The sequence below is a fragment of the Diabrotica virgifera genome, chromosome 3 (assembly GCF_917563875.1).
Source record: "Diabrotica virgifera virgifera chromosome 3, PGI_DIABVI_V3a".
NCBI classification, from domain to species: Eukaryota; Metazoa; Arthropoda; class Insecta; order Coleoptera; family Chrysomelidae; genus Diabrotica; species Diabrotica virgifera.
In genome coordinates, this window is record NC_065445.1 from 270,987,631 (window position 1) to 271,015,234 (window position 27,604).

General features: G+C 32.3%; 2 protein-coding genes across 3 annotated transcripts in view; one reads left to right on the forward strand and one right to left on the reverse strand.

Annotated features, from left to right (window-relative positions):
* The first annotated feature begins 146 nt into the window (after positions 1–146).
* On the forward strand, positions 147–5,668 carry LOC114325582 (putative ATP synthase subunit f, mitochondrial). The gene is made up of 4 exons (XM_028273680.2): positions 147–348; positions 3,703–3,801; positions 5,306–5,422; positions 5,483–5,668. Exons 1-4 carry the CDS (start codon positions 270–272, stop codon positions 5,509–5,511), a joined length of 324 nt encoding a protein of 107 aa, XP_028129481.1. The 5' UTR covers positions 147–269; the 3' UTR covers positions 5,512–5,668.
* A 435-nt stretch (positions 5,669–6,103) lies between these two features.
* Positions 6,104–27,604, reverse strand: part of LOC114325577 (uncharacterized) — a 101,121-nt gene continuing 79,620 nt past the window's right edge. For both annotated transcript variants that reach the window (XM_028273677.2, XM_028273675.2), the window contains one exon: positions 6,104–27,547. In XM_028273677.2, coding sequence (XP_028129478.1) covers positions 27,398–27,547 — 150 coding nt within the window. In that variant the 3' untranslated portion in view covers positions 6,104–27,397. The remainder of the gene's footprint in view (positions 27,548–27,604) is intronic.

A 27,604-nucleotide genomic window follows, 5' to 3' on the forward strand; every position in this document is an offset into this window, starting at 1 on the left:
TACAGAATATATTCGTGTGAAGATATTAATAATAAAACTGTTTATTTAAAGAAAACCGAAATTTTCGTCAATTTAATATCCGTATAAAACCTTTTCTAAACTTCCTTCGTAACGCCTATGTGTGTGTCATATTTCACCTACAGTTGACAGTTACGTCATGTCAATATTTTTTGACAGTGAGAAAAAGGGAAGGGGCTTTCTGTTCCTCGTTCAGTGCACTAGAGGTTACGAAGTCTTTCCAATTTTCATTTAACTAAATATTTTCCAAAATGGCTTTCGGTGATTATCCTGCCGAATATAATCCTAAAGTCCACGGACCCTATGACCCTGCACGTTTTTACGGAAAGCGTAAGTACTTCATAATTGTTCAAATTTTCATTATGTAATGAGCTGGATATGACATTGTGATTTTGGTTATATTAAATTGATATTTAGCGTAACTGCATTATGATATTTTGTATTTGGTTGTATTTTTGTTTTAGCTCAGTTTCTCTTTGTGAAGTCTTCGTTTTTTCCCATTCTACCTTATAAAGAGATACTTTTTGCTTTAATTTCTTATTGTTTTATCCCAATCCTAGATAAATCAACTTCCACCTTTTTCTGGAATGGCCAGTGATCTTATACTGTCTGGTCTCCCAAAAAATATTGCCTTCAACACTCTGTTCTTACCATCCCTTATATTAGAGAGATACTAGTACTACAATAATATAGACATTGACGTTTTATAGATTATTTTGTATAACGTATGCATGGTCCTATACCCCTAGCAGAATGATTGCTACCCTCCATTGTCATTTTCGTAAGCTCTTTGGGTTTCATTGAAATATCTAGGTTTTAATAATTTTATTTTGCATTTTCATGTCTTCTATTAAGTTGGAGTCTTTTAGCTTGTCAAATGCTAGCTTGAATTCTATGAACAGGATGCAAAGTCAATATCATATTCACAATACTTCTCAATTGACTGTGATTATTAGTCCGTTCTTTAACAGTAAAATATTGCAAAACCTCTAAATTTTTAAGAACCGCTTGGATTGACATCAAACTTGGTATAGACATAGCTAATAAGTCAAAGAAAAAAAGTGATATTGTGCCGATATGTGCTTTTGCCCTGGGGGTGGTTTTCACCCCCTCTTGTAATTTTAAGTAACTTTTATTCTATAGTTTTTTCACTAAGTCAATACTTTTCGAGTTATTTGGCAGTGAATATGTTCATTTTTTCAACAAAATAACCACACTTTTAGACGGTTTTTCGCAAATAACTCAAATAGTAAGTATTTTGTCGAAAAACATTCGTAGCAAAAATATAGCCTGTAAAAAATTTAAAAAAATGGTGTATATATCATGTCTCTACATCTAGTAGAAGCAGTTATAGCTAATGAAAAATAGGTTCATATTCGTCAAATTCCAAATGCAATACTTTAAGGCGAAATAACCAAAAATGAAACATATTTCGGGGAAAACTCATTTCAACTTATTTAAAGTGTTTAAAAAAAGCTTCATTTTTGTTTTATAAAAAAAATTTCTAGCATCAAAATTAAACAAGTTACGCTCAAAATAAAGTTAGTCCCTTTTGGTTTTGGTAAAAAAATCGAGAAAATCACCCCCTAATTAGTATCTTAAATGAACTTAATTGTTATGACTTCACAAGTTTCTTGACTCGTGTATATATTGTTTATATGATCTGTAAGTTTCATCCGTTCAAAGTCCTTATTATTGAAAGGGCTGTAATTAAAAGGGGTCGAACGAGTCACTGATCATGAATGTATGCAAATTTAGAAACACCAAATCTTAATCAATTTTTGTCTTATAGAAAAACAAAAAAATACAAAATATTCAGAAAAGTAAATCTGACTTTTTTGTTTTTCGAGATTTTTGGTATCTCTAACAATTTTTAAGTTATTTTGAAAAAAAGCATATTTTTCAAAATTTAAATTTTAAAAATTTTACTTTGAAACCAAATTTTTTCAAAAATAAGCACATTGAATCGATGAAACTTACAGATCATATAAACACAACATAAGTAAAATAATTTGAGGAGAGGTAACAATTAATTTCATTTAAGTTGCTAATTAGGGGGTGGTCTTCCCGATTTTTTTTTGCAAAAACAAAAGGGACCATCTTTATTTTGAACGTAATTTGCTTAAATTTAATGCTAGGAACTTTTTGTAAAAACAGAAATAAAGCTTTTTTTAAACACTTTAAAAAATTTATAACGGCTTTTCCCCAAAAGTGCTTAATTTTTTGGATATTTCATGTCGAAATATTCTATTTGAAATTTGGTGAATATGAATATATTTTTCATTGGCTATAACTCTGGTTCTATGAAATCCAGAGACTTAACGCATACACCATTTTTTTTACTTTTTTATGGGCTATATTTTTGCTAGAAACGTTTTTTTCGACAAAATACTTTTTGAGTTATTTGCGAGAAACCGTCTAAAATGTGGTTATTTTGTTGAAAAATGAACATATTCACTCGCAAATAACTTGAAAAATGGTGACTTGGCGGAAAAGCTCTATAGAACAAAAGTTACTTAAAATTAGTCAGTTTACCCATTTCCGGACTTATTTTGGTCATATATTTTTTCACCCTCAGGGCAAAAGCACACATTGGCACAATATCACTTTTTTTCTTTGACTTGTAAGCTATATGTATGCCAAATTTCATGTCAATCCAAGCGGTTCTTTAAAATTTAGAGCAAAAACCGTGAAAGAATGGACTGTAATATGTATATTACATCTATTGTTTTAGCAGTTGTTTAACAATGTTACTCTATAGTTGTTGCATTGTGTGGTTTTCCATTCTTGCTTCTTCCCAAATCCTCATTATTAGGTTGTATATTTTTCGTTGCAGTTCTTTTCTGCCTCATTTTATTAGCAGTTTTGGGATTTCTGGACCTGCTGCTTTTTTTCAAGCCTTAGCAATGTATGTTTCTTCTATGCATTCACGAGTGCTTTCTCTATTAGTGTTCCTTAAAGTGTGAGTGCCTTAAATAACTCTTGAGTAATGTTTCTCCCATATTTTGGCATCAATCTTAAGTGTTAGTTTGTCACTCCATCTTTTTCTTTTTATTTCTATGGCATTTGTCTGAGTCTTTCTTTCTTCTCCTGTATTCTTTCAAGTTTTCTTCTCTATCTGTCTTCAGCCATTTCTTTTGTGCTAGATTTTTTCCTGGTTGCTCTTTTGTATAATAATAAGTATTGTTGGATATCATTTCTTGAGGGGTACAATATCTTATGATTTTGAATGTCTATTTTTATTTTTTATATTAAATATGCCACATTTCGTGTGATATTTTCCTTTTTTTCTGCTTATCTGTATTATCAACAAACTGAAATTGTACCAATTCTACAGCAATATGTTAAGTTTCTCAAAAATGTTTGAACTATCCTTGAATTGTTTTATAATCAATTAAAAAGTGTATCATTAACCCATTTGCTGCCTATCAGAGAGATTGGCACTCTGCTAGGAACCATTTTGTTGAACGGCACGTGACTGAAGTGACCATATTATCACTCTCTGGCATGTGAACAGCACCTGACTGAAGTAATCATATCACGTGCTGGCACGAGATCGGCAGCAAATTGGTTAAGTAAATCTAAATTATTTTGAAAGAAAATACTCAAAATCTTGATTAAAATCTACCCGTTTTATTATGTGTACATAATAAAATACCTACAAGACTTTTTTGACATTTTCAGCTGATACTCCTTTTGGACAAGTAAAAGTTGGTGAAATTGGCTCCTGGTTGGCTCGCCGTAACAAGTCTCCATCAGCTCTCGCCGGTGCTTTCAGTAGAGGTGAGTTGAATAACCATTTAATTAGTTCTAATTTATGTAGAAGAGGATTTATCAGTAAAATTACAGTATCTGATTAGGTGATACATGTAATGGCCCATTGTTAGAAAGATTTGCTAAATATAGACTAAATAAATAAAACTACTAATAATTCTTAAGGCTTTTTAAGATATTTAACTGGTCAGAAATTTGTATTGACAAATAGATCAAAAGTTGGAGCATAAGTATGAGGCTTCTGAAGGGTCTTCTTCTTAACGTGCCCTATCAAGTCCCCTTGACATTGGCGATTAACTTGACGAAACTGTCTCTGTCTCGAGCTATTCTAAATAGGTGTTCTGCTTTCTGTATTCCTGTCCACTCCCGGGTATTCTTCAACCAAGAGGCCTGCTTTCTACCAATTCCTCTGTGTCCTTCGATTTTACCCATCATAATAAGTTGAAGAATAATATACCTGTCTCTCCTTACTAAGTGTCCAAAATAGGCCATCTTTCTATATTTGATGTTATCAAGCAGCTCGCGGGTAGCATTTGCTCTCTAAGGACTGCCACATTTGTCAGCATAGCCGTCCATGGTATTTTCAGTATACGTCTGTGCAACCACATTTCAAAGGCCTCCAAAAGGTTAATGGTGAATATTTTTAATGTCCATGCTTCGACACCATACAAGAGGACTGACCAAATGTAGCATTTAATCATGCGCTTTCGAAGTTGAAGTTGCAAGGTATCATTACAGAAGAATGACCTCATTTTTAAAAATGTCGTGCGGGCTATCTCGATTCTACATTTTATCTCTTTATCTGGATCTAGTTGTTCAGTAATATGGCAACCAAGATATTTAAAACTGGGTACTCTTTGAATTATATGACCATCAACATATAACCGTGAATCTTGATGGGCCAAACGGCTAAATACCATGTATTTTGTTTTTGAACAGTTTATATTTAGGCCAAACTCTCTTCCCACTGTGTCAATGGCATTTAAAGGTGTTGTAATCCATTCATATCATCACTTAAAATAGCTGTATCGTCTGCATATCTGATTGTATGTATCAGAATTCTATTAACTTTCACACCCCATTCCAAATTATGCAGCGCTTCCTTAAATATTCTATCTGAATATAAATTGAATAACAGTGGGGACAGTATACAACCCTGTCTGACACCTCTTTGTATTTTGCATATTTCTGTTGATTTTTCATTTATGCAAGCTGTCGCTGTTTGATGCCAGTATAATTTTTCTATGATTCATACATCTTGACTATCAACTCCTCTATCCTATTCTGAAGGGTAATAAAGGTTTATGTTGCTAAAAAATAGGAACTAGGATGAAAATAATAAAATTCTTCCTTAACTTGATTATGGTTTACAGAAATTATCAATGTAGGATATTTTATAAGAATTTTACAGCATTGGTTTGTTTGAAAATTTTGAAAATTTTACAGCATGAAATTGGTTTGTCTAACTACATGAGTTAACATAGTATACATATTAAAAATATCTTTTTTTTAGCTTATTGGAGATGGCAACACAAGTATGTTCAACCCAAAAAGTCTGGCATCGCACCATTCTTACATGTAGTAGTTGGATCGATGATTTTCTTCTATACAATTAATTACACTAAACTCAGTAAGTTAATCTGTTACTTGATCGAAGTATTTTTTCCAATATTTTCTTTTTTATTTTCAGGCCACCACAGAAACTACAAATACCACTAAACTTACAATCTAAATTTTTGGTAGTATCACTGAATTGTATGTTATAATTATTGTATTTCCAATAATCCATATTGTAATGTAAATCTGTTGATTAAAACAAGTGTCACTTCTACAAAATTTTGTTTTAATAATTTTACAAATACAACGCAGATATCAAGCACAGTTATTTATTAAATCTTGCCTAAATACTTTCGCTCTTTGAGCATCATCAGGGGCATTTCGTCAAAAAAGGAACCTATCCTGCATATCCTGGAATGTCGTAGATATTTACTTAAAAATAATATAAATAACACACACTGGACAATGGGTAAACATATTAAAATAATTGTTCAGGGGCTACATTATCAGCTATGTTGGAGGTGAAATGGATCAACATTTTGAGCAGATTTAGAGGTAGTTAGTTGATAGCGCTTCCCTAATTTCTTTTCTTAATGCCCTAATTTGAATGGTTGCCGATTATTTGAATCAATGGTACCATCCATCCTGTCTTTATGATCGCCATTCAATAGTTTTTCAAAATGATTTGTCAATCAAAAGCTTACAGTAATAAATAAAGGGAAACATAAGAAGTAAAGGAAAAAAATACATCCAGTAATAGCAGCCATGTTTATTTGTAAAAAAAATACATCCTTACAATCGTAGAGTATAGCCAATCGAATTATTTTAAAAACATACCTACTACCAAATCAGTTAGCCACACGCACACAAAGTCACTTTTTCATTGCAGTAGACCTATTAATGGGTCAATTTAATAGTTATGCTCGGTTTTACTACAGGGAAAAAGGTTAGCACACAAAAAATGATTTGAATCAACCGAAACTCAATACTATTTATTGTTGTGATGTTTAAGCAGTATGTGAATATATTCCAAAAGAAATATTTTTGAAGTTATACTTCGTTATGATCGAGGGCGAAATTTTATAGTTGCCTGGCGCATGCGCAGACAGACAGTATGTAGTTCGTTGCTAATCTTTCAAATTATGTATGTATCAGCGCAAATAAGTCATTAAAAGAATATATTAGTGTTTTTGGTAAATGTATTATTCATTATAATTTTTGTGTCTTTGGATTTGTCTTCCCCGGGAATAAAATATTTTATAATAATAGTAAGTATATTTACTTTAAATTTTAAAGTATTTTTTCACTTGGTCTATTGAATTTGTCAGTATGTATGAGAAATCTTGTAAGCTGTCAAAGCAAAGGGAGTTTGGCTCGGCGGTAGCGCGTTCGACCGGAGATCGAGAGGTCCCTGGTTCAATTCCGAGTGTTAACTAACTTTTTTTTATTTTTAGTATTGTTTTAGTAAAAATTTTTGGAAAGTAGTAAGTAAAAATTAGTTTAATCTTTAAATACAAATAACCTGTTGAAAGTATATTTATTTCGTTGAAATCATATAATAGAAGTATAACTTCTTACGTGCGTACAAAGTACACACACACATTCTTTTTTTTACTCTGACAAAATAAGAAAGGTTGTTATAGTAGTAAGGACTGTGCTGTTTCACAAACTAATATAATATTTTTAACCATAACTAGAAAAAACACTAGCAGGCACTGGTCAAGATAGGTCGAAGAATAAATAATAATGTAGGAAGTGAGCAAAATTAGAGAAGTAAATTATATTAAAAATTAGCTGTGTTTTTTGCTGTTAATAACTGGAAATAGCTAAAAAGGGTACCTGCTGTTAAGATACGCAAAATACCTCACTACCAGAATTGATTTTTTTCTGTCATTAGAAAATGATAGAAAAAAAAAGACTCGGCACAATTTTCGAATGCTATTATTATTTTGGTGAGTTACAATTAATTTCAAAATTAATAGTTGATGCCTTTACAAAACTTGTCAATTTTTTATAGTCATAGGTTGAGTGTACATAACCCATAAATTCATTTTTTTTTTCGAAAAAAGCATACAACTTTTGTTGGGAATGGCTACAGGCCTACTTTTTTATTTTGTGTATTAATACTTGAACTTTTCTAGTTTTCGTATGTTTCAAAAAATGTATCTTCTCCGAATATGGGAAACACATGTCGTCATTGTCTCACGATATTTTAAATAAATTTTAAAATATGCTCTTTAATGATATAAAAAGAAATAAAAGTTGTGTTCATCCAGTAAAGACCTCAGAATAACCCTTAAACAGTTGGTTTTTCGTAATTAACAGTGGTTGTATTTGCTTTTTTGGGGCCTGAAATTATTCTTTTTCATATTTTTTTAATATGAAATGGAGACTCGTTGATTCAGGTTGTATCGATCTCAAAAATTACTATTAACCCCGCAAAAGCCCCTACAAATATATTATTTAGAGATTTTCTTCAGCCATCTCAAAAAAAGTTATATGTTTTTTTTTCTAAAAAAAAATGCATTTTTAGGATATGTATACTCAATTTACGGATGTATAAAAAATAGAATAATTTTGTAATGTGAATTTTTTGAAAATTTTAAAATGATTACCAAAAAAAAGATAAAAACGAAGAAATGGGTTTTTGGTAATAGGAGGAGGGCATTTTAATTTCACGGTAACCTTTATTTCTTTCACAATTTTAAAATGTTGCTTTTGCATAACAACCAATACAAAGACACTTACTAATGTCTAATTTATTAGTCTAAGTGAAGAACAAATAGTATTGAGTTTTAGTTGTTTCATGTTGTAAAAAATTTACCAGGTAAATGAATTATAATCGTAAATTTCTCAATAAAAAATATTTTAAAACGTCCGTTCCACATAATTGTTAAAAAATAATTAGAAGAAGATAAATACTGCAAAATACTGATAATAATACTAAAAGGAACAGATTCGTTATCACTTTTACTACAAATTATTCAAATAATACTGATTTTCAAGCTTAAGAAAATTATTTCATTTATATAAAACCCACTTCACTTATTTGTTTAACCTTTAGTCTCCCACGTTTAGATTTTTTTGACAGTTACTTCCCAATGGTACTTTTAAGTCCGCCTTATTTTTTCGCTCATAACTTTTTAAAATAAGCTAAAAGCGTTGTTTTTTACGAGCGATCCTTTGGAGTACCTTTAAATCTTATTGTGTATTTAATACAAAATCGTTTAAACGATTTATTTTTAAACATCAGCTGATAACTAATAAATGATATTTAACAGAATATTCTCAAATATTCAATACTTCGCATAATATAACGTTACATAATTTGATGGTACTCAAAAGTACCGTGGGGAGACTGAGGGTTAAACCATTTTATGATTTTAAGTTGTAAACGTTTCAATAAAAGAGCGAAATGGGGTAAAATTTAAAAGGTTTGTTGTATTCGTGTGATTTGTGATGTACTTATAAGTAGGATTAGCTGGTGTTTGACGTGGTGGTGGTAAATAGTATGTTAATGTCTATTTTCTACTAATGGGATACTTCAATTTTTGATAAAACTCCTGTTTTGTTTGGATGTATTATCATTGGGGAACAACTTAAAAAAAAATCATCATCAATGGCGTTGCAGCTCTTCGTGAGTCTTTGCCGCGTTTACTGCCTTCCATGTATGTCGGCCCGTGCCACTATTTCCCACTGTCTCACTCACATTTTCGCCAGATCATCTTTGACTGCATATTTCCAACTTTTTCTAGGCCGTCCTACAAACCTTCTCTCATCCGGTCTTACAACCTACGGTCCGTACATAAGGGTCATATTACCCGTATGCGCGCCAATGGTGAATATTAAATTCTTAATTGTATATGAAAAATTCGCAATAACTACCTCTTAAAACCCACCAAATTTCATTTGCATATCTTAGCAGGTTTTAGAGCAATAAATAAATCATCAGTTTGTAAGAAAAATTTCAACACCCCCTATTTCGGAAACGAAATATTTGCGGACATACGTTTATAAAGCTAACTGAAAGTATTTTTTCATGCAGAATTACCTCTTAAAGTTTGCCATACTTATTTAAAAACACTCTGTATTGATGAAAAGCAAGGATACTTGTTAAAGTACCTAACTTTTTTATTATCCAACATAAGCAAATGAATAAAAAAACAGAATGTTAAGAAAACTGAGTCTATAGTCGGGTTTTTATTTCAATATTTTATAAATGCTAGAATATTCCACAGTGTGACACGAACTTTGAGAAAAAATCCACAACATTTCTTCTGCAAAATAGATGCAATAAAAATCTATTTTGTGAATAAATTATTTAAAAAAATTATTTAGCGATTTCTGTCACGCCATAATTCATTTACCTCAATATTATTTAAACGAATTACATAAAATATATCAAAACTTCATTACAAAATTTGCTTTTCATTATAAAAATGTATCACAACCACTAGCTTTAGTATAACTTTCGTATTGAGAAACATTGTAAGAAGTTCAACAGTCTGAAAACACAACACTACATATTATTATGTGTCAACGATTTAAAGTAGCAGTTCTCAATCTGTGGTATATGTACCACTGTTTGTACACAAAACACAAAAAAAAATAAAATAGTAGTACTTAGTAAGTCTTGATAACGCAATCTAAAAATGTAGGTGGTACCAAAAATAATAAAAAGAACTGTAGGTGATACATGACTCAAAAAGGTTGAGAACCGCTGATTTAGAGCATGTAAAACGATTAAATTAAACTGAAAACATTCAAACGTGTATAGAACAATAAATAGTTTACAAATTTGATAAAACACGATTTTTATTTATTAAAATAGTACGTTACTACGATTATATTTATCTGTGATAAAGAAACTGTACCGGTTATCTCAGGATGCGCCTAGGGAGTGAGTATTGGAGGACTATTGGAGTCTTGGTGTATATTCATAACCTCAAATTCGTTCAAGTTACAAGCATTTACATCCATATACAATAATACATACACCTCGCGCTGCAATCCAATCTAAACCCCAGTGCGACAGAGAAAAGTGTTTGTAAACAGGGTATGCATCTCTTTCCAAACTTATTCTTCTTCATCTTTATAAGAAATTCTGCTTGTTCATTGGCAGATTGATACCTCTATGGAAGGTTGTCACCAGTGGTGTCATGGCAAAATTAGCAGTGCCGGAACGCACTGCTAATTTTTTTTACAAAACCTAAATTCTCTATTTATTTATTTTTTCTTTTCTTAACCAGTGCCGGAACGGCGTTCCCGCACCATGACACCACTGGTTGTCACTCCATCTCTGGCGCGGTCGGCCCGATACACTTCTCCCGATGCATACCCTGTTTACAAACACTTTTCTCTATCGCACTGAGGGAACAATTTTAGACGCAGTGTTGCTGTGCATGTTTACAATAATTTCTTATCACCATAAGACTTTGTTTAAGTTTTGTTCTGCGTTCTTTAAGCAGTGAGTAACCTTGTATAGGAGGCTGAATGGGATGAAGTAAGTACTCCTTTATACCGTTGTAACGTAAGAAAACTGTAAGGATTTCCTTAATAAACTGGCATAAGATAATAAATGTCTCTAATTTGGACCAGGACATGCAACTATGTAACTTGTAATATAACAATATTAGGGATCTTCCGTCATTGTTCCTGTTTGTGTATATTTTCTTTTTTGTTCATTAGAAAGTACAAAAGACGAAATATATAATTCCAAATATATAAATACTGTAGGCCACATGTGATGAAACTATCAAAATAATTTTGAGGTTAGACCATTTACTGTCTACCTGAATAGACGAAAGGAAAATATGAAAAAAGAAGATGCGCGTAAGTCCGACAAAGTTTCTTTATGAGATATATTTTCCACACGATTAAAAAAAACAAATGAGCAATATTTTACATTCAATATTATTGAATATTAGAGACCGATGCATTTGAATAAATAATTTGAACGAACTTTGTAGACTTCGGTTCTGAAAGTGCTTTTTTACACAAAATATGGTTCTTGTTTTCAGAAATGAAGTTACGAAGTTTAAACGCTCTGATAAATAATTATCAACAAACAAACATTTTAAATGTTAGTAGTTACTGATCTATAAAATTATATTAAATCAATATAACTGGTTGTTCTGTAAGTTTTGTCGTTCGATAAGAGATGGCGTTACATCGGGTTTGTCATTTTATTTTCGAGGATAGCACTATTATTTGATAAACACGTGTTAATAATAATAATAACCTGTGGGAGTTATTTGTCAGTTCTTCTATCAGGCGCGGCCCCCTGCGAATGGGGGATGCTCTCTGGGTATTCGTAGCGCAAATATCCAGAGGGTAGCAGGGATACTTGCCGTGGAACAAAAACTGACACCTGGCAGTAGGTATAAAATGCACACCCATTAATATGGAGAATATTGATTTATGTTTATGATCGCTGCCTAGGGATCGCCAGGGCACGTCTGGAGCCGGCGCTGGACGTGACAGCATGCGGGACGTCGGTGGCAGGGTGTTGAGGAGGCGGGCCCTGTCATACAATCAGCTACAGCCCAACAACAACCACAAGCGAGCCAAACAACAGCAAGAGCTCCACCCGCGGAAGGTGCTGCGCTGGAACATCAGCCGGCGCTCACTCAAGCAGGACGACCGAGGCAGCGCATGAAATGGACTGTGTCCGTAAAAGAAAGCATTTTGCGCTTCTATTATAGGGTGACAAACCTCGGTCAAGAAACGATCGGCTACAGACAACAGCTGTATGCCGAATTTTGCAGGGAGTACCCAGATATTTAAGTATCGGAGCAAAGAGTATCAGATCAATACCGGGTAATCATAAGAAACAACCTTATCCCAGAAACTAGACGCAATACGATCAAAAGCGAAGTCGAACGGGAGATTAATAACCAAGAGCTAGTTTTAGATCAAGTCCCTAATGAAATCCTTGATGAGCAGATTCCTGAGATTCCCATACCAGAAACTCAACCTGACAATACACAGCAGGAAAACAACGAGTTGCGCGATAGTCTAGTAAACGAAATGGCTCGTGCCGTACAAGAGTTTAATGGAACAAATCCACTTAGCAGACCACCGCCACCACGAATAAACTCTTGTAAGAAACTAGGTGCGCTGTTACAAATAGGGAACTTGCACATTTTTTTTTATTAGATAATAATGTACAGTTTTGTTTAAAAATGAGATTTCCAAAATTTCACTCTTCAAAAACTCGTAATAACTTAGAAATACATATTTAAATTCTTCTGCGGTATAAAATAGTTCAAACGGCCCGTGACGTCACATAGTTTTGATTATGGTTATATTTCGCTGTGTCTAGGTACACGCTAACGTGTACGCAAATAAAAAAGTTAGGTAGACGCGAATTAAACTTCATCAAGCCAGTGACGTCATTATTTAGCTTGCGCAGTGACTATATATTTTAGTACATGCTATTTTGACATGTTTAGTGTTTGTTTGATAGAAAAATATTTGTTAAGGGAAGGGAAGCAGAACTATTCAGATGTTTCAAACTTACTTAATTGTAATAAATCAATGTATATATATAAAAGTATATATTTAGGTAAGCAAAATAATTATATGTATTTAGTTGACATGACATGTAGGTATAAAATATTGTTAAAATAATTTTTATATGCAAGTGAATTATTATAATCAACTATTCTAAATGCAAAATAAGCCACAATTTAACTAAAAAAATATATTATTAACGTTTCGACGTCCAAATCGGATGTCATTGTCAAAATACAAAAATTAGTCAGATTAAATAAATTTTTTACCGAAAAAATTGTTTACTAAGCAACAACATTTTTGTTTAATTTAATAATATTTTGTATTTTGACAACGACATCCGGTTTAGACGTCGAAACGTTAATAAAATCAATTTTTTAGTTAAATTGTAGCTTAGTTCTCATTTAGAATAGTTGATTACAAAAATTCCACAAGGATGATAGCTTCAGAACAAGTTAATTATTATTGTGAAAGCTTTAGGTCTTCCTTTTATTTTAATCTTGGACGGTAATACTATTTCATTTATAACTAAAAAAATATATATTAATTTATAGTCTCTTATCTTTTTCGTACTGTTTTAAAATGTTCTTAAACTCGTTAAAAGAACTAAATAATTGTCCACACTCCATAGTTAATTTAAAAACAAACACTAAACAAATAAAAAATAAGAAATCACTGACACTCTAACTTTTTTATTTGCGTACACGTTAACGTATACCTACACACAACCTTATATTTAAGTATATTCTTCTTCTCCTTCTTTAGTTTATTGGCCTCCACCTACTTGGGTATTTGGCCAGCTCATCGTCGTGGAATAAGTCAAAAATATTTATATTCTAATGACATTTATCGTATGTAATTGTAATAATATATACCAGTTTGTTAAAATTGGAGTTTTATACTGTTTTTGAAGGAAAGGAACGAAGGTTTACTATTGAAAATAAAACCATTTTGTAAAAGAAAAATTTTCTATGAATAGTTCAAACGATCAAAAACACTTATAACGTCACATAAATGTATTTTCTACTGACGTTTATAACGTCTAATTTAAAATTCTGTTTACTTTATTGGAAAAATGTAAATGTACAACCCAGTGACGTCACGACGCGTTTTAAACCACCTGTTTTAATTTGAATTTTTAATCGTCTTTAGGGGCCAAACGAAAGACAAACAAAACTTTTTTATCTTTGATACATGTTTTAAATTATGTTCTGTTGTGATTTATAACATTTTTTTCGAATTTAAAAATTTATGCAAGTTCCCTATTGTGAACACTGAAGTCCTTCCCAATTATGTCGTAGAAACCCACACATTGGAATATCTGCATATGCTAATCTACTGTGCAGCAACAGCAATTGCTAATGTAATGGGCGTTAAGATCAGAACACGACGGGGTACTAATAATGGAAGGACTGATAACAGAATTGCACCCTAGGAAAAAAGACTTCTCGGAAAAATTGAATTACTGCGTAGGGATATTGTTCAAGTCACAGAATATATAAGAGGTGTAACAAGTAGAAAAGTCATTAAGAGAGCTGAAGAAATAATGCGGAGCACTGCAAGACACTCGAGATACGATCCAGAAAATAACACAGCCCAACAGTGTCTGGATACATTAAAACAAAAACTCTCCGTCTATTCAGGACGATTAAGAAGGTATAAAGTTAGTAACAACCGAAAATGCTACAATGCACTTTTTGAGAACTCTGAGAAGGCGTTCTACCGAAAACTCAACTCCACCGTAGAAAGTGTAGACAAGTCTTACCCAAACCAAGAAAAGATTAATGAGTTTTGGGGAAACCAACTTTCCACACCAGCTGCTCTTAACAACAATGCTGGCTGGATAGAAGATACGACACACAACTGTCACCACTACGTCACAGCTAACTACGAACCATTCACTACTGAAGAGGTCTCAAATATCATCAAAGAGCTTCATAACTGGAAATCTCCTGGACCAGACGGAGTTCAGAACTTCTGGCTTAAGAAGTTTTGGAGTATTCATGAGTGCTTATCAGCATTAATTAATCATGTTATTTCTACCGCAGGAAATACCGTCATTTCTAACTCAGGGAACCACTTATTTAATACCGAAGGATCAAAATAACACCAAAGATCCAGCCAAGTACCGCTCAATTACTTGTCTTCCAACTTTGTATAAATTGGTCACATCCTTATAACCCGGCGTATCTACCAACACTGTGCTCTAAACAATATCATAGAGCCTCAACAGAAAGGATGCGCTAAGGGTTCTATGGGTTGTAAAGAACAACTTATCATCGACTCAGTCATTTCTAACCAGGCATTCACCAAAAAAAGGAACCTCTTTACTGCCTTTATTGACTACAAAAGGCCTTTGATTCAGTGCCGCATGAATGGCTTATAGATATATTAAGAATATACAAAGTCGATGATAACATAGTGACTTTTTTAAGGCATATAATGACAAGTTGGAAGACTAAAATTCACCTCCAAATACCTGGTGAAAACAATATCGAAACGGAAAATATCGCAATCAACCGGGTCCTGTTTCAAGGAGACTCGCTGAGCCCATTGTGGTTCTGTTTGGCTATGAACCCCCTATCACAGCTATTAAACTCTACTGACTCAGGTTTTAGCATTAAAAACGACAATACTGTAGTAGCAAAGCTTAATCATCTGTTGTATATGGATGATTTGAAATGAATGGCTTCTACTTCGAGACAATCTAGAACAGATGCTAAAAACAGTAGAGGTGCTAGAGAGTGCTATTAATATGCACTTTGGACTAGACAAGTGCCGCGTTTTAAATATAGTCAGAGGAAAGATACAGCCCGGTGGATTCGATATGCACAATGGCCAGAACATCGAGGCCATGGGTGAAAACGATATATATATAAATATCTTGGAGTAAAGCAGGGGCGGAAAATTGACCATAAGCAAATAAAAACTGAGATAATTACTTGAGTTTATACGAAGGATAAAACAGCTGCTTCGTTCACAGCTTAACAGTAAAAATTTGTTTAAGGCACTAAACACCTACGCTTGTTCCGCGCTTAGCTATTTATTTGGTATTGTTAAGTGGACAAAAACAGATATAGAAAATCTTCAGCGAAAAGTACGAACACACCTCACAAAGGCACAAAAACACCATCCTAAAAGTGCAGTAGAAAGAACGACATTACCACGGAATCTAGGAGGAAGAGGACTTATGGATATAGGTGAGCAATTAGATAAACAAATTGCTAATTTAAAAATTTATTTTCAGATGCAAGCTGAGACATCTACTCTACATCGCGCTATTTGCGCAGTAGATGACACAACACCGATCAAACTGAGGGAACCAGAAATGCGCATAAACTATAAACCACCTAACAAAGGACGAAAAAATGCGCACCTGGATGGGCAAACCTCTGCACGGGCAACATCCCAATGAGGTCAGCCAAGACTACGTCGACAATACAGCGTCGAACTATTGGTTGACATCAGGAAAGATGTTCCCTGAAACAGAGGGTTCATTACTGGCCATTCAGGATCAGGTTATACCAACCAGAAATTACCTGAAATATATCATCAAAGACCCTCAGGTTCAAAACGACAGATGCCGATATGGATGTCAAGCCTAAGAAACCATCCAACATCTTACAGGGGGCTGCCAGGCATTTGCTGCAACTGAATACAAGGAACGGCATGACGCAATGGGAAAAATCCTTCATCAAGAGATAGCTATCAAGCTGGGACTTCTCCAAACGGACCATCTCCCGTATTATCAATACGTCCCCGAGAGTATGCTTGAGGATGGCAACTACAAGCTATACTGGGACCGCACTGTGTTCACAGACCAAACAGTGGCACATAATAGACCAGATCTCGTACTAGTTAATAAATTAACAAGACAAACAACACTAATTGATGTGGCGATACCTAACAACAATAATCTACGTAGTAAATTTACTGAAAAGATCGCCAAGTACCCAGACGATACCGATTATGTCTACACTGTATCAAAATCATATCAAAAATACAGAATTATAGTTTTGGAATGCACTAGATTAATCGACAGAGATTTAGTAGAAGACTTAAGGATCATATTCGACAATGTGAACAATATTTTGGATTTAAGAAAGCTATATGCACGATGATAGCTGCATTCGCTATCAATGTAACAAAATTACTCGAGTGATACTGTTTGGGGCTTCAAAAAAGGCCAAAAAGGAGATTTTGCAAAGTTTCATTGTTATGGATGAGACTTGATATAAATCAAAACAAGAGGCTAAGATGTAATGTAAACCCGGCTTCGAAGGGGGTTAGGGTCCAGTAATCAACCGAGTGAGTGCTTTTTGGGATGCAAAAGTTGTTTTTCTGGTTAAAAAACTAAAGTCAGATTATTATTCTACCCTTTCTTATCAGCTGGATATGAAGATCCGTGAGAAGTAATCTTAAACGAGAAAACAAAATATTTTTCATCCACACAACTCACCCTCTCACAAAGTTCGATAAACTATGGCGAAAATAAAGTATGCATTGTTGAAACATCAAACCTATTCGTTAGATTTAGGTCGCTCTGACTTCAGAAAGCGGTGTGCACAACGGGTGCTGCAAATGTGACTTGTAAGCTAACTATTGCAGCCATTAAAAAGGAACAAAAAGGAGTTCTTGCAACGTTTCATAGTTACACATGAGACTGGTCTCGACTATCCTTATTCTAAATAAAAACAAAGAGCTAAGAAGTGGTATAAATCTTATACTGAGCTTTGAAGTGAGTTGATGTACATACATCGATCATGAAAGTGTTTCTTGGGATGCAAAAAAGGTGCTACTGGTAGATTACTTTTCTGAATTAGTTGAACGTAAAAAATCCGCGAGAAATAATCTTATAGGAGAAAAACAAATCATTTTGCGCACCAAAAACCATCCCAATAAGAAAGTATATATAAACATCCATTTTATTTGCCAGATTTAGTTCCTTTTCACTATTCTCACAACTCAGAAAACTAATCACAACTAAAACTAAGAGAAAAAGTGTATTAAATCATACTTCAAACCATCTTATCGATCGATACAACTTATTGAACAACCTACAAATTACATAAACATGATCTAAAATACAAATGGTTAGAAAAACACAGTACGCGTTGTATTTACATTATTAGATAACGCTTTTGATTATTATGTGACCGCTTTTCAGTCTTCGTAGAACTACAAAATTTACATAATTGTCAAATTTGCCCTAAAAGAGATTCAAGGATTTATTAAGAGTATTTTACCATTTATAGTGCCTAAAACTTGCAATTTGTTTTTATTTTACGATCAATACAGCGTGCTTTACGAAAAACTTACAGTATCTATATATCGGAAACTACTTATAGACGATATTTTTTACCAAAATTATATACAGGGTGTTTTATTTAAAATATCAAAGTTGTTGTTCATTTCCGGTATAACCTGTCTATCGGTAACATGCCTGTTAAAATATTTTCTTTAAGTTTGGCATAACTTGTAATAACCACATACACCAATTTGTATAAATATCTTTTCAAGTAGTTTCTGATATTTAGATAGGGTAAAATCGTAGAAGACCCCTGTATGTTTTAAAGTTGTATTGGGTTTAAAAATGCACAGCAAAATTGAAGATAATGTACAATATAAAATAATATTTAAGTACTATTAGACCAAGCACTGAGGATTGTAAATAATAAGGCTTGAACAGGCCGTTTTATTGATGTCTATCATCTATGACTTCGACAGTAATCTTGTCTGGAAGTTTCTTTATGTGCATCACTCGTTATAGATACGAAACGAAAGGGGAAATAATGTTTTTCGCAAAATTTTGTCTTTTATTCGAAAATTTTGTCTATAAAATCTTGCTGCTGGTGCTAATAAAGTGGGGCATGGAGAAATGGGGCCTTTAAAAACATATTTTTCAAAGAAGAAGTTATAATGCATACAATCTATTTTTCTATGGATGCTATACAATGTGCAACTTCTCTCACTACTTACATACATTTAAAACGAAAAATTTTTCACGCACTGAAAAAAGTCGGCCATTGCAGTAAGAAATATTTTTTCTCACAGGTTCTCCGCCGGTTTCTATACATATGATAGCCGTTTCCATGGTAACAGGCACAATACAAACACAATAATTAATGTTGTCAAATAATATGTGTTGAAGCAAAACTTACCAGGAATAACCTTTCAAAACTGTTCAAAAATAACTTTTAATTAGAATTTTAAATAAATAACGTATATAAATTTTAAGAATATTAAATACCTACATGTATAATATGTATTTTATTTCAATTTATGCATATAGTATACCTAAAAGCACCTAAATTATTTAATTTTGAAGTTTGAACTCTTGACAAAACCGCATCCATAGAAAAAGTACAGTGTACGACACATGAGAAAATTACATATTTCTCCCTCGCTTGGCAGCTCCTGCCAACAAACTTCTGCGCTCGTGAGAAATATGTCTTTTTTTCTCCACTTGTTGTACAATATGTTGTTTTACTATTTCATGTATATTTACTTTTTTTAGATTTCACGTGAATGACCGAATCTCGAGGAACTGCATAATTATTATGCAAAAACAGGAAAAAAATTGCATTTTTTAGAGGTGGGTCATCTAAAGCCACTAGACAAATTTTAGAATATTGATTTTTGCTCTATAACAGCGGCCCCTTGCGGATAAAAATCGAATTAAAGCGTTTTTTAAAACTGTATAAAATTGCCTGTAATCAAACACTGCGTAGAATATTTTGGGCGATCAAAATTAAGTACCTACCTTAGCAAATTTTGTTGTTAGTTTACGTTTAATTATCATGACTTAAAAATTGTTTCGAGATAATTCAAAATATCGAGAAAAATTTTTACTACCTTTAAATAGTGCCTATCGTAACCTATTATCTTATATATGATATTCAGCAATAAAACGGTCGATGATTTTCTTAGAGAGATTTTTTTAACGGTCTCAGTTCTCGGTCTATATTGAAACTGTACAGGGGTAAAACATTTTCATTGAAGAAGTTGGAACGTAATAAGATTGATTCAATGAATTTGACAAATAAATAATATATTAAAACTAGAAGCTGAGATAATTGAAATTTTTAAGTGCGTCGCTATTTTGAAAGCATATTTTTTGCGATTTCATTTTTGAGACGGCTGAAATTGCCATTCCCCACCACTGCCTATCGTCGATTTTTCTGTATTTTTAAAGTCAAGTATATTTAAATGGGAAATAAGCCACAATTTTACCTAAAAATGATTTTATTAACGTTTCGACGCCCAAGTCGGGTGTCGTTGTCAAAATACAAAATAATACTAAATAAATAAAAATGTTGTTGCTTAGTAAAAAATTCTTCTAATAATTTATTTAATCTGACTCATTTATATCGGCAATTCAGACACGTATTATACATTTTAAAGTAGACGACTTTAAAATGATATTGCCAATATTGATGAGTTGCGTTCCTGGGACGACTTTACTAAAAGATAGTTCATTCGATTACATGAAATCAATCCCAACTCAAGAATATCCGCCACAAAAAATCATAGCATGTAATCTGTCTTTAAAAAGACAACCAAATGCAACGGTGGCACTGAAATTCTCGCGTTAGAGATTCCATAGTAAATCACGAGGGAAAACCAGATTAAATAAATTATTAGAAGAATTTTTTACTAAGCAACAACATTTTTATTTATTTAGTATTATTTTGTATTTTGACAACGACACCCGACTTGGGCGTCGAAACGTTAATAAAACCATTTTTAGGTAAAATTGTGGCTTATTTCCCATTTAAATATACTTGATTGTATTTTTAAAGGTTTAACCAAGTTTTAACCAGGTTGTACAAAAGAAGAAAAAGTGAAAATTTATTCCTCTATTCTATCTCCTATTCAACTGATTTCAATGATGCGAATTTTATTTGAAAGCTTGAATGCCCTTTTATATGTAAAAAAAATCAACTATTTAAAACTTTTGTGTAGTTGTTTTTGGTATTATTATTAAAAAGATTTCCTGAATAAATGTTGAAGGTTCTATGTGGTTTTTAAATACCTACCTAACAAGATTATTGAAAACATTGATTTTTTACCCTTTTTTAATGGTTATTGTTAATTTTGCAATAATTATTTTTTCAATTTGCAATTAATTCTATCTTGTAGAAAATTTAATTGCAAAACTATTTTGTCCTCACAAATTTTTTTAAAAATGCATAGCTGCCAAGATGTAGCAACGAAAATGAGAAAAAGAAATTCAATTTTTAAAATTTTTTTCAAAAATTGTTTAATAACCTCTGTACAGTTTCGTCTCTTATTTAAACAAACACTCTGTATTTAGTAAAGCATAATTTGTCGTTACGTTCAATATACTCTACTCTCCTCGTCCATAGCTGCCATCTTAGGCTCTTTCACTATAATACTTTATAAATAAGGTGTAAAATACTGGTTTCCGATTTACTTTTTATAAAACTTAATACCCTAAATATAATAAATTTATAATAAAAAAAAACAGAATTGAATATCACTCGGTTAATACTTCAGTTACAAATAACTCACAAAAGTTGTTGGCTTTGTGTCGTATGCTACTGTAGATTACGTATTATAGTATATTGATCATGTTCAATAAAAAAAGTAATTCACAGATATTCAGATCATTTCGCGCCTGTTATAACCAACTCACTTCTGGAGCGATCTACAGTCCCTGCTCAAATTATTAGGCTCACCCTAAAAAATTAGTTAAAAATGGTGGAACTTTTTGAGTGAATTTCCAAAACTTAACAGATGGCAATTACTCCAGTCAATGGGAGCAAGAATAGGATATTACCTCCGAAATCTATCCTATAAATAAAAAAGACATAAAAAAGATAAACTCAGATTACATAAATAATAACTTATAGGCATTAAGTTCTCTTAATTTTCCTAACTAGCGTGTTTATTGGGATGAATTTGTCTTTCTGTGGTTTCGGTTTCATGTCAGCTAATATATTTTTATGTTTGAATAATTTTTTTTTCTTTAATTTGGGACCTTTTTAAATTTCCTCATTTTCCTTCCCGTAGATCCGTCACTGGCCAGAGGGCATCTTTTACATCTGTTTTATCGGGAACGTGCGTCGTCGTGAATAATATTTGCAAGGCTGTATCACTGTGTACTAGATATATAATCATAAATATTTCAATATTCATTTCAGTACTGTTTATTTTGCCGCATGCAAAAACAAAACGATTAATCTCTGAACGGTAAAGTCTTTTTTCAGATCAGTAAATGTAAAGAGTTTTCTGTTGAGCCATAGTCAAAGAGAAATGGCAAGAAAATTTGATGTATATCACTCTTCAAAGGTGAAAAAGTCGGTGTTGCAGAAAGCTTTCAATCACGGAATATGTGTTATCAAACGCTCCAAATAATGAATCGAATGCTCAAAATAGTGAAATTCTGACTGAATCCTCTTATTGTGAAATTCTTGATCAACACAATCTAATGCAGTACATATAATTTTGTCATCTTTATGTTTAGAGATTACTTATTGAAGTATCCACTAGTTTTTTGACAGTAGAAGGTGTCATCAATATATTCAGCTAAAGCAACCTAACCAGAAACAAAAACACAGACGAATCTATGTTAAGTATCATAAATGCTTGTAAACTTGTACGGAAAAGCTTTCCTTTTGTGAGTAGATGTAACTGATTAAATCTAAGTTCAATACTATGCTTAATTTCATAAAATCTTACAAAAGTGGAAGAAACATTTGCAGTATTACTGTTCGTAAGTAAGAATTATAATTATTGCGTTAGTAAAACCTTGAGGAACGTTCAGCGATACCATCTCGAGTATTTAAAATAACTGCCCAATATAAATTGATCGAAAAATGTATTCTTTGTTTGGAAAAAATTTGGTAACACAACTTTTCTGTACGACAATTTTTTGTTATGTTTTGCTTTTACTATGCGTTGTTTTGTATGTTCTTTTTTTTTTGTGACACATTATGTTACTAAATGTCTACAGTTATTTTCTCATCAGTGTAAAGTAATAATTCGTTATGGGTATGTAGTATGTATGTACTTATATTAATATAAATATTAATGCACAATCAAAGTTAGGAAATAAGTACGAAAATACATAAGAAATAAATTAAGATAAATAAAATAAATATAATTTTAGTGAAAACTCAAATCGTACTGTGGCTTTGCCTATACGGTCATAGTTACACTGTCCTAGTCGTTCGGCGCGGGCAGTTTAAAACTGCTTTATGGCATTCAAAAATATATTAAGACATACTTATAATACACACAATTCTTCGTCTTGGATCGTACAATACGACTATGTAAGTTGCTTTGCTATAATCTAAAGTTTTAGCAGCTAAACAACATTGTAAACAAATTACATGCGTTTTGTTAATAAAAAATATCCGTTTATATTATTAAAACTTTGTTATAAATATTACTTTGAATATAATCAAGGTTTTATAGCTGGCAGTTTTTCCTTTAATTTGTGCTATTATAGTTATTTTACTCAAAATGTAGCCGAGTTACAAGTGAAAAATCGCCTAAATGCAGTCATTTTGCAATATCTCCAGTTTTAATTATTGGATAAAGGTTTATCGTACATCATTTTGTAGGTATTTTATAAGGTAACACAAAGTGCATTTTGTAAAAATTATTTATATTAGTTTATTAATTATAATCATTTAAACAATAAATTAAATTGTTTATAACAAATTCCAGTCACTTCCGACACAAAAGTAAGTTTAAAATTCGAATTTAGCAGGTCAAATTATTGATTACTTTACATCAATGTGAAACAAATTATATGTAACAATGATAGGTATCAATTGCTGTTTCTGTTGGTTTAAATATGACTTTTTGTTATTTTGTTTTATCTAAATAATTTTTCTAGCAATCAGCCCAAGTATGCCCATGTATCACTCAAGTTAAATATAACGTAAAGTTATCCTGTAGTTAAGCTATAATCGTCGAATTGATGTGATGTATCATATTTAACTTGCGTTACTTCTTGAGTTATCTGATGTATCAACTGTCATTTTATAACGCGACGTTATACGTGAAGTTACGAGATAACTTTGTAGTTATGTAAGGCTTTGTAAGGTCAAGTTCATCTTTTGACTTGTTTTTATAAATGAAGTGAATAAATAGCAATAAAAAACACGTAGGTAATAATAAAATTAAAACAACAATTAAAAATAAAAAAAAGAACTAGGTAATTTAAAAATAGAATGGTAAAATACATTTTTAAAAATAGAGAAATTATAAGAAAGACAAATTGAGAAATACAATAAATATTTTTAAATTTATAAACGTCCAGGAATTTTACTGTTCTATATTTATTTTCAACGGGCTACTGCCCAATAGGATTACAATTCTATAGGTAATGGATTTTGACAAGAGCTGTGACCTTGAAAAATTCACGTAAACTTGTCCTAAATCGGCATGACTCATAGCTCTTGTCAAAATCCAATACCTATACCTAGTCTACTTTTATTTTTATGGTGATATACCTTCCCATCGTTGTTCCCATCATTCTGTCTCTCGCTCCAACTTGTACTATTTTTACATAAGGTTCTCTTTGTTAGACAGAACAATATTTACTTTTCCTTTTTAACTTCTGGGAAATAACTAATCTACTCATGCCGAAAAACAAATAATAAAATACTGTAAACTAGTATGTAGGAAGAAAACTTAAATCTAGACATCTATTTTCTTCCTAGACGCCGTTTCACCTACATTATTTCGATCCTCAAATTTTTTTAAAACTTAATATTGTTTGTATTTATTTTATTGTAATACCTCTGAACGTTCCTCGAAGTAAAGAAAATTGCCTCTATTACTCGTTCCTAAAACACCAGTTCATAAAGAGTATTTTTCTCATAATTGGACGGTTCTTTCACACTCAATCGATTATCTATTATACCGTTTTTTAGTATTAGTAAAATATCTATTCAACCAATATCAAGATGTTCTTAAATAACTAAAAATTACTGTTAATAATGAAAATAAGGCCTAAGTCCTCAGAACAGGGTCGGAGAACCCACAGCCCACCACAGCTCAGTGAGGTAACAAATCAATGCGCTGCTGCCAAATCTACGGAATGAAATAAATTTTTTTCTTTCTTGATAATCACTGACTGAATATTATTTCTTGAACATTTATTATCGTAAATTTATTTAAAAATATCGTATAATAATTACAAGACATGATTAATTGACGAATAGAAGTCACACTTAAAACCAAATTACAGTACAAAATATATCTAAACCAAACCATCTCTCTCTTGAATTCAAACACATATTCTTCCACTTTTAAGTCATGGTTTGGTCATATGTAACGAATGTTATATATGTTTAATATTTCTCAATGCAAATCAGTGTTTTGCCGACTTAAAAGTGGAAGAATATGTGTTTGATTTCAAGAGAGGGAGATGGTTTGGTCATACCAAAAGAATGTTATATATGTTTTAAGATTTCTCAATGCAAATTACTGTTTCGCCGACTTAAAAGTGAAAGAATATGTGTTTGAATTCATGAGAGAGATGGTTTGGTGATATTAAACGAATGTTATAATATGTTTAATAATTCTCAATGCAAACCATTGTTTAGCCAACTTAAAAAAGTTGAAGAATATGTATTTGAATTCATGAGAGAGATGGTTTGGACATATCCATATTCAGTCGGTAATTATCAAGAAAGAACAAAATTTATTTCATTTCGTAGATTTGGCAACAGCGCATCGATTTGTTAGCTCTCCGAGCTGTGGTGGGCTGTGGGTTCACCGAACCTTTTCAGATTAAACCCGATTAAATCTTCGACCCCGTTCTGAGGACTTTGGCCGAAAATAATAATAACAAAAAAATAATCGCGTAATAAAAAAATACACTAATGTAATGGTACTACTGGCTTAAGCAAAAGTTTGGTTATGTTCTCTACTTGACTTCTGTAAAAACTGTATTGTATAAGCTTATGAAAATATCACAATCGGACTTCGTAGAAAAAAATGACAGTACAAAAGAAACAAAAAATGAGTATTATCGTGTAAGTACGTGTTAAAAATATTTCAAGCAAGAGAGCGTAGTTTGGTATTTTGACAACAATCGTTTATATGCGAATAAAAATGTACACAATATAAATAATTACTAGAAAATATGCATAATCTAAATAACTATAACGAAAAATAAATCATTTGCAACATGTTTGAAGTTTTGAGTGTTATTTTGTAGGTTCGCTTGGAATCCACTGACTAAAGAAACAACGTGACAACAGTGTGCGTCAAATGGGTACCGGCATTTGGAGCAGTGCATCTTCAAAAACGCTTAGAAATAACGTTTATTTTCAAAGACAATAGTCTACAGTAAAGTTAATTAATTAATCGACAAAGTTGTTTACTCATTCTATACTTATAAAAACATGTCCTAGTCGTCAAAATCAGTTTTACATTATAGCTCGTTTTTAAACTAGGAGTAATTCAAATTTACCGCGCCATAATGCTTGTTTGTAATTGATCTAACTGCAGGCAAGTTTACTCTACTAAATTATAAAATTTTGACAATATTGACATTTATGAAATTTTGACACTATTGGCATTTAAAATTTATACGATAATTAAGCTATATCGATCATTTTTTGTGTTTGCTGCGTTATTCCTCTACTTTTATCTCCCTCTACGTACCACCTCTCCGACGAAACTAAGGGGTAATGGTTACCGAGAGTGTATTTAAGACGAGCAAGGAGAATTATGCAATCAGTTCCTCGCAGTGTACTGAACCGGGAAGAACTCAAACGGCAGATATGCAATGGAGTGAATTTTAACCTGCCGAGGTGGACGCGTTCTGTAGTGAGGAGGCGTTCTGCCGGAACTGTAACCGCAGTGAGCGGAAGCTGTTACTTCCAACCCGGACCCCGGAGCTGGCCGGTGCGTCGATGCTTGATTGAAGGATTGAAGTGTGATGAGTCTGAGTGTGTAATTATGTAGATAGATTGATACAAATGTAACGTGATTGTTGTTGTATATACTGTGTGGTGTATTGTATTATTCTAATATTGTTATTATATTTTGATGATAGTAATGAATACAATTTTATTTCTTTTGCAGACGGCCTCCCAGGGAGCTTGCTCCGGAACGGGGCGAAGATAGAATGATATTTTATTTTGTTATTTTTAATTTTGAACTGTATATAAATACCCTGAATACATTTATTTTGTTTTAACCTGTGTTTTATTGAGTCTGTTGTCCTGAAAGAACTTCCGTTACAATTTTATGCGCCATAAATTATGGCCCATAATGTAAGTTTTTTGCTGGACTTTGTCACTAACTCCTAAATGTGATGTGTTAGTTTCGCGAAAAATATACGTATATATATAAATATTGAAATTTGTCATGCTTCGTCTTCTAGTAATCTATTCCGAATATAAACGATTGTTGCCGTCATCCTATTTTGGTAAAAAATCGTTACGGTTAATATTAAAAATCTAATACTATTAAGTAGAGTTGGTATCACTGGATACTGTTAGTACGAACTAAAAGTTTGTTTAAATTAAAAATCCATCTTTTAAATTAGTTCACCCTCAGTCATTTGCGTGGAAACGAGATTTAACGGTAGGTCCGCTATGCTGTCTTCGTCTGAGTCAGCTTCCCGCGCTGACACGACGCCGACGCTGGGCATCTTCTCTATTGGCAAGAAATTTGGTACGGTGGGACCCTGAAATTTAAGGTTTTTCTAAGCTAAAGGAAATAATATATCAATATTGTACACATA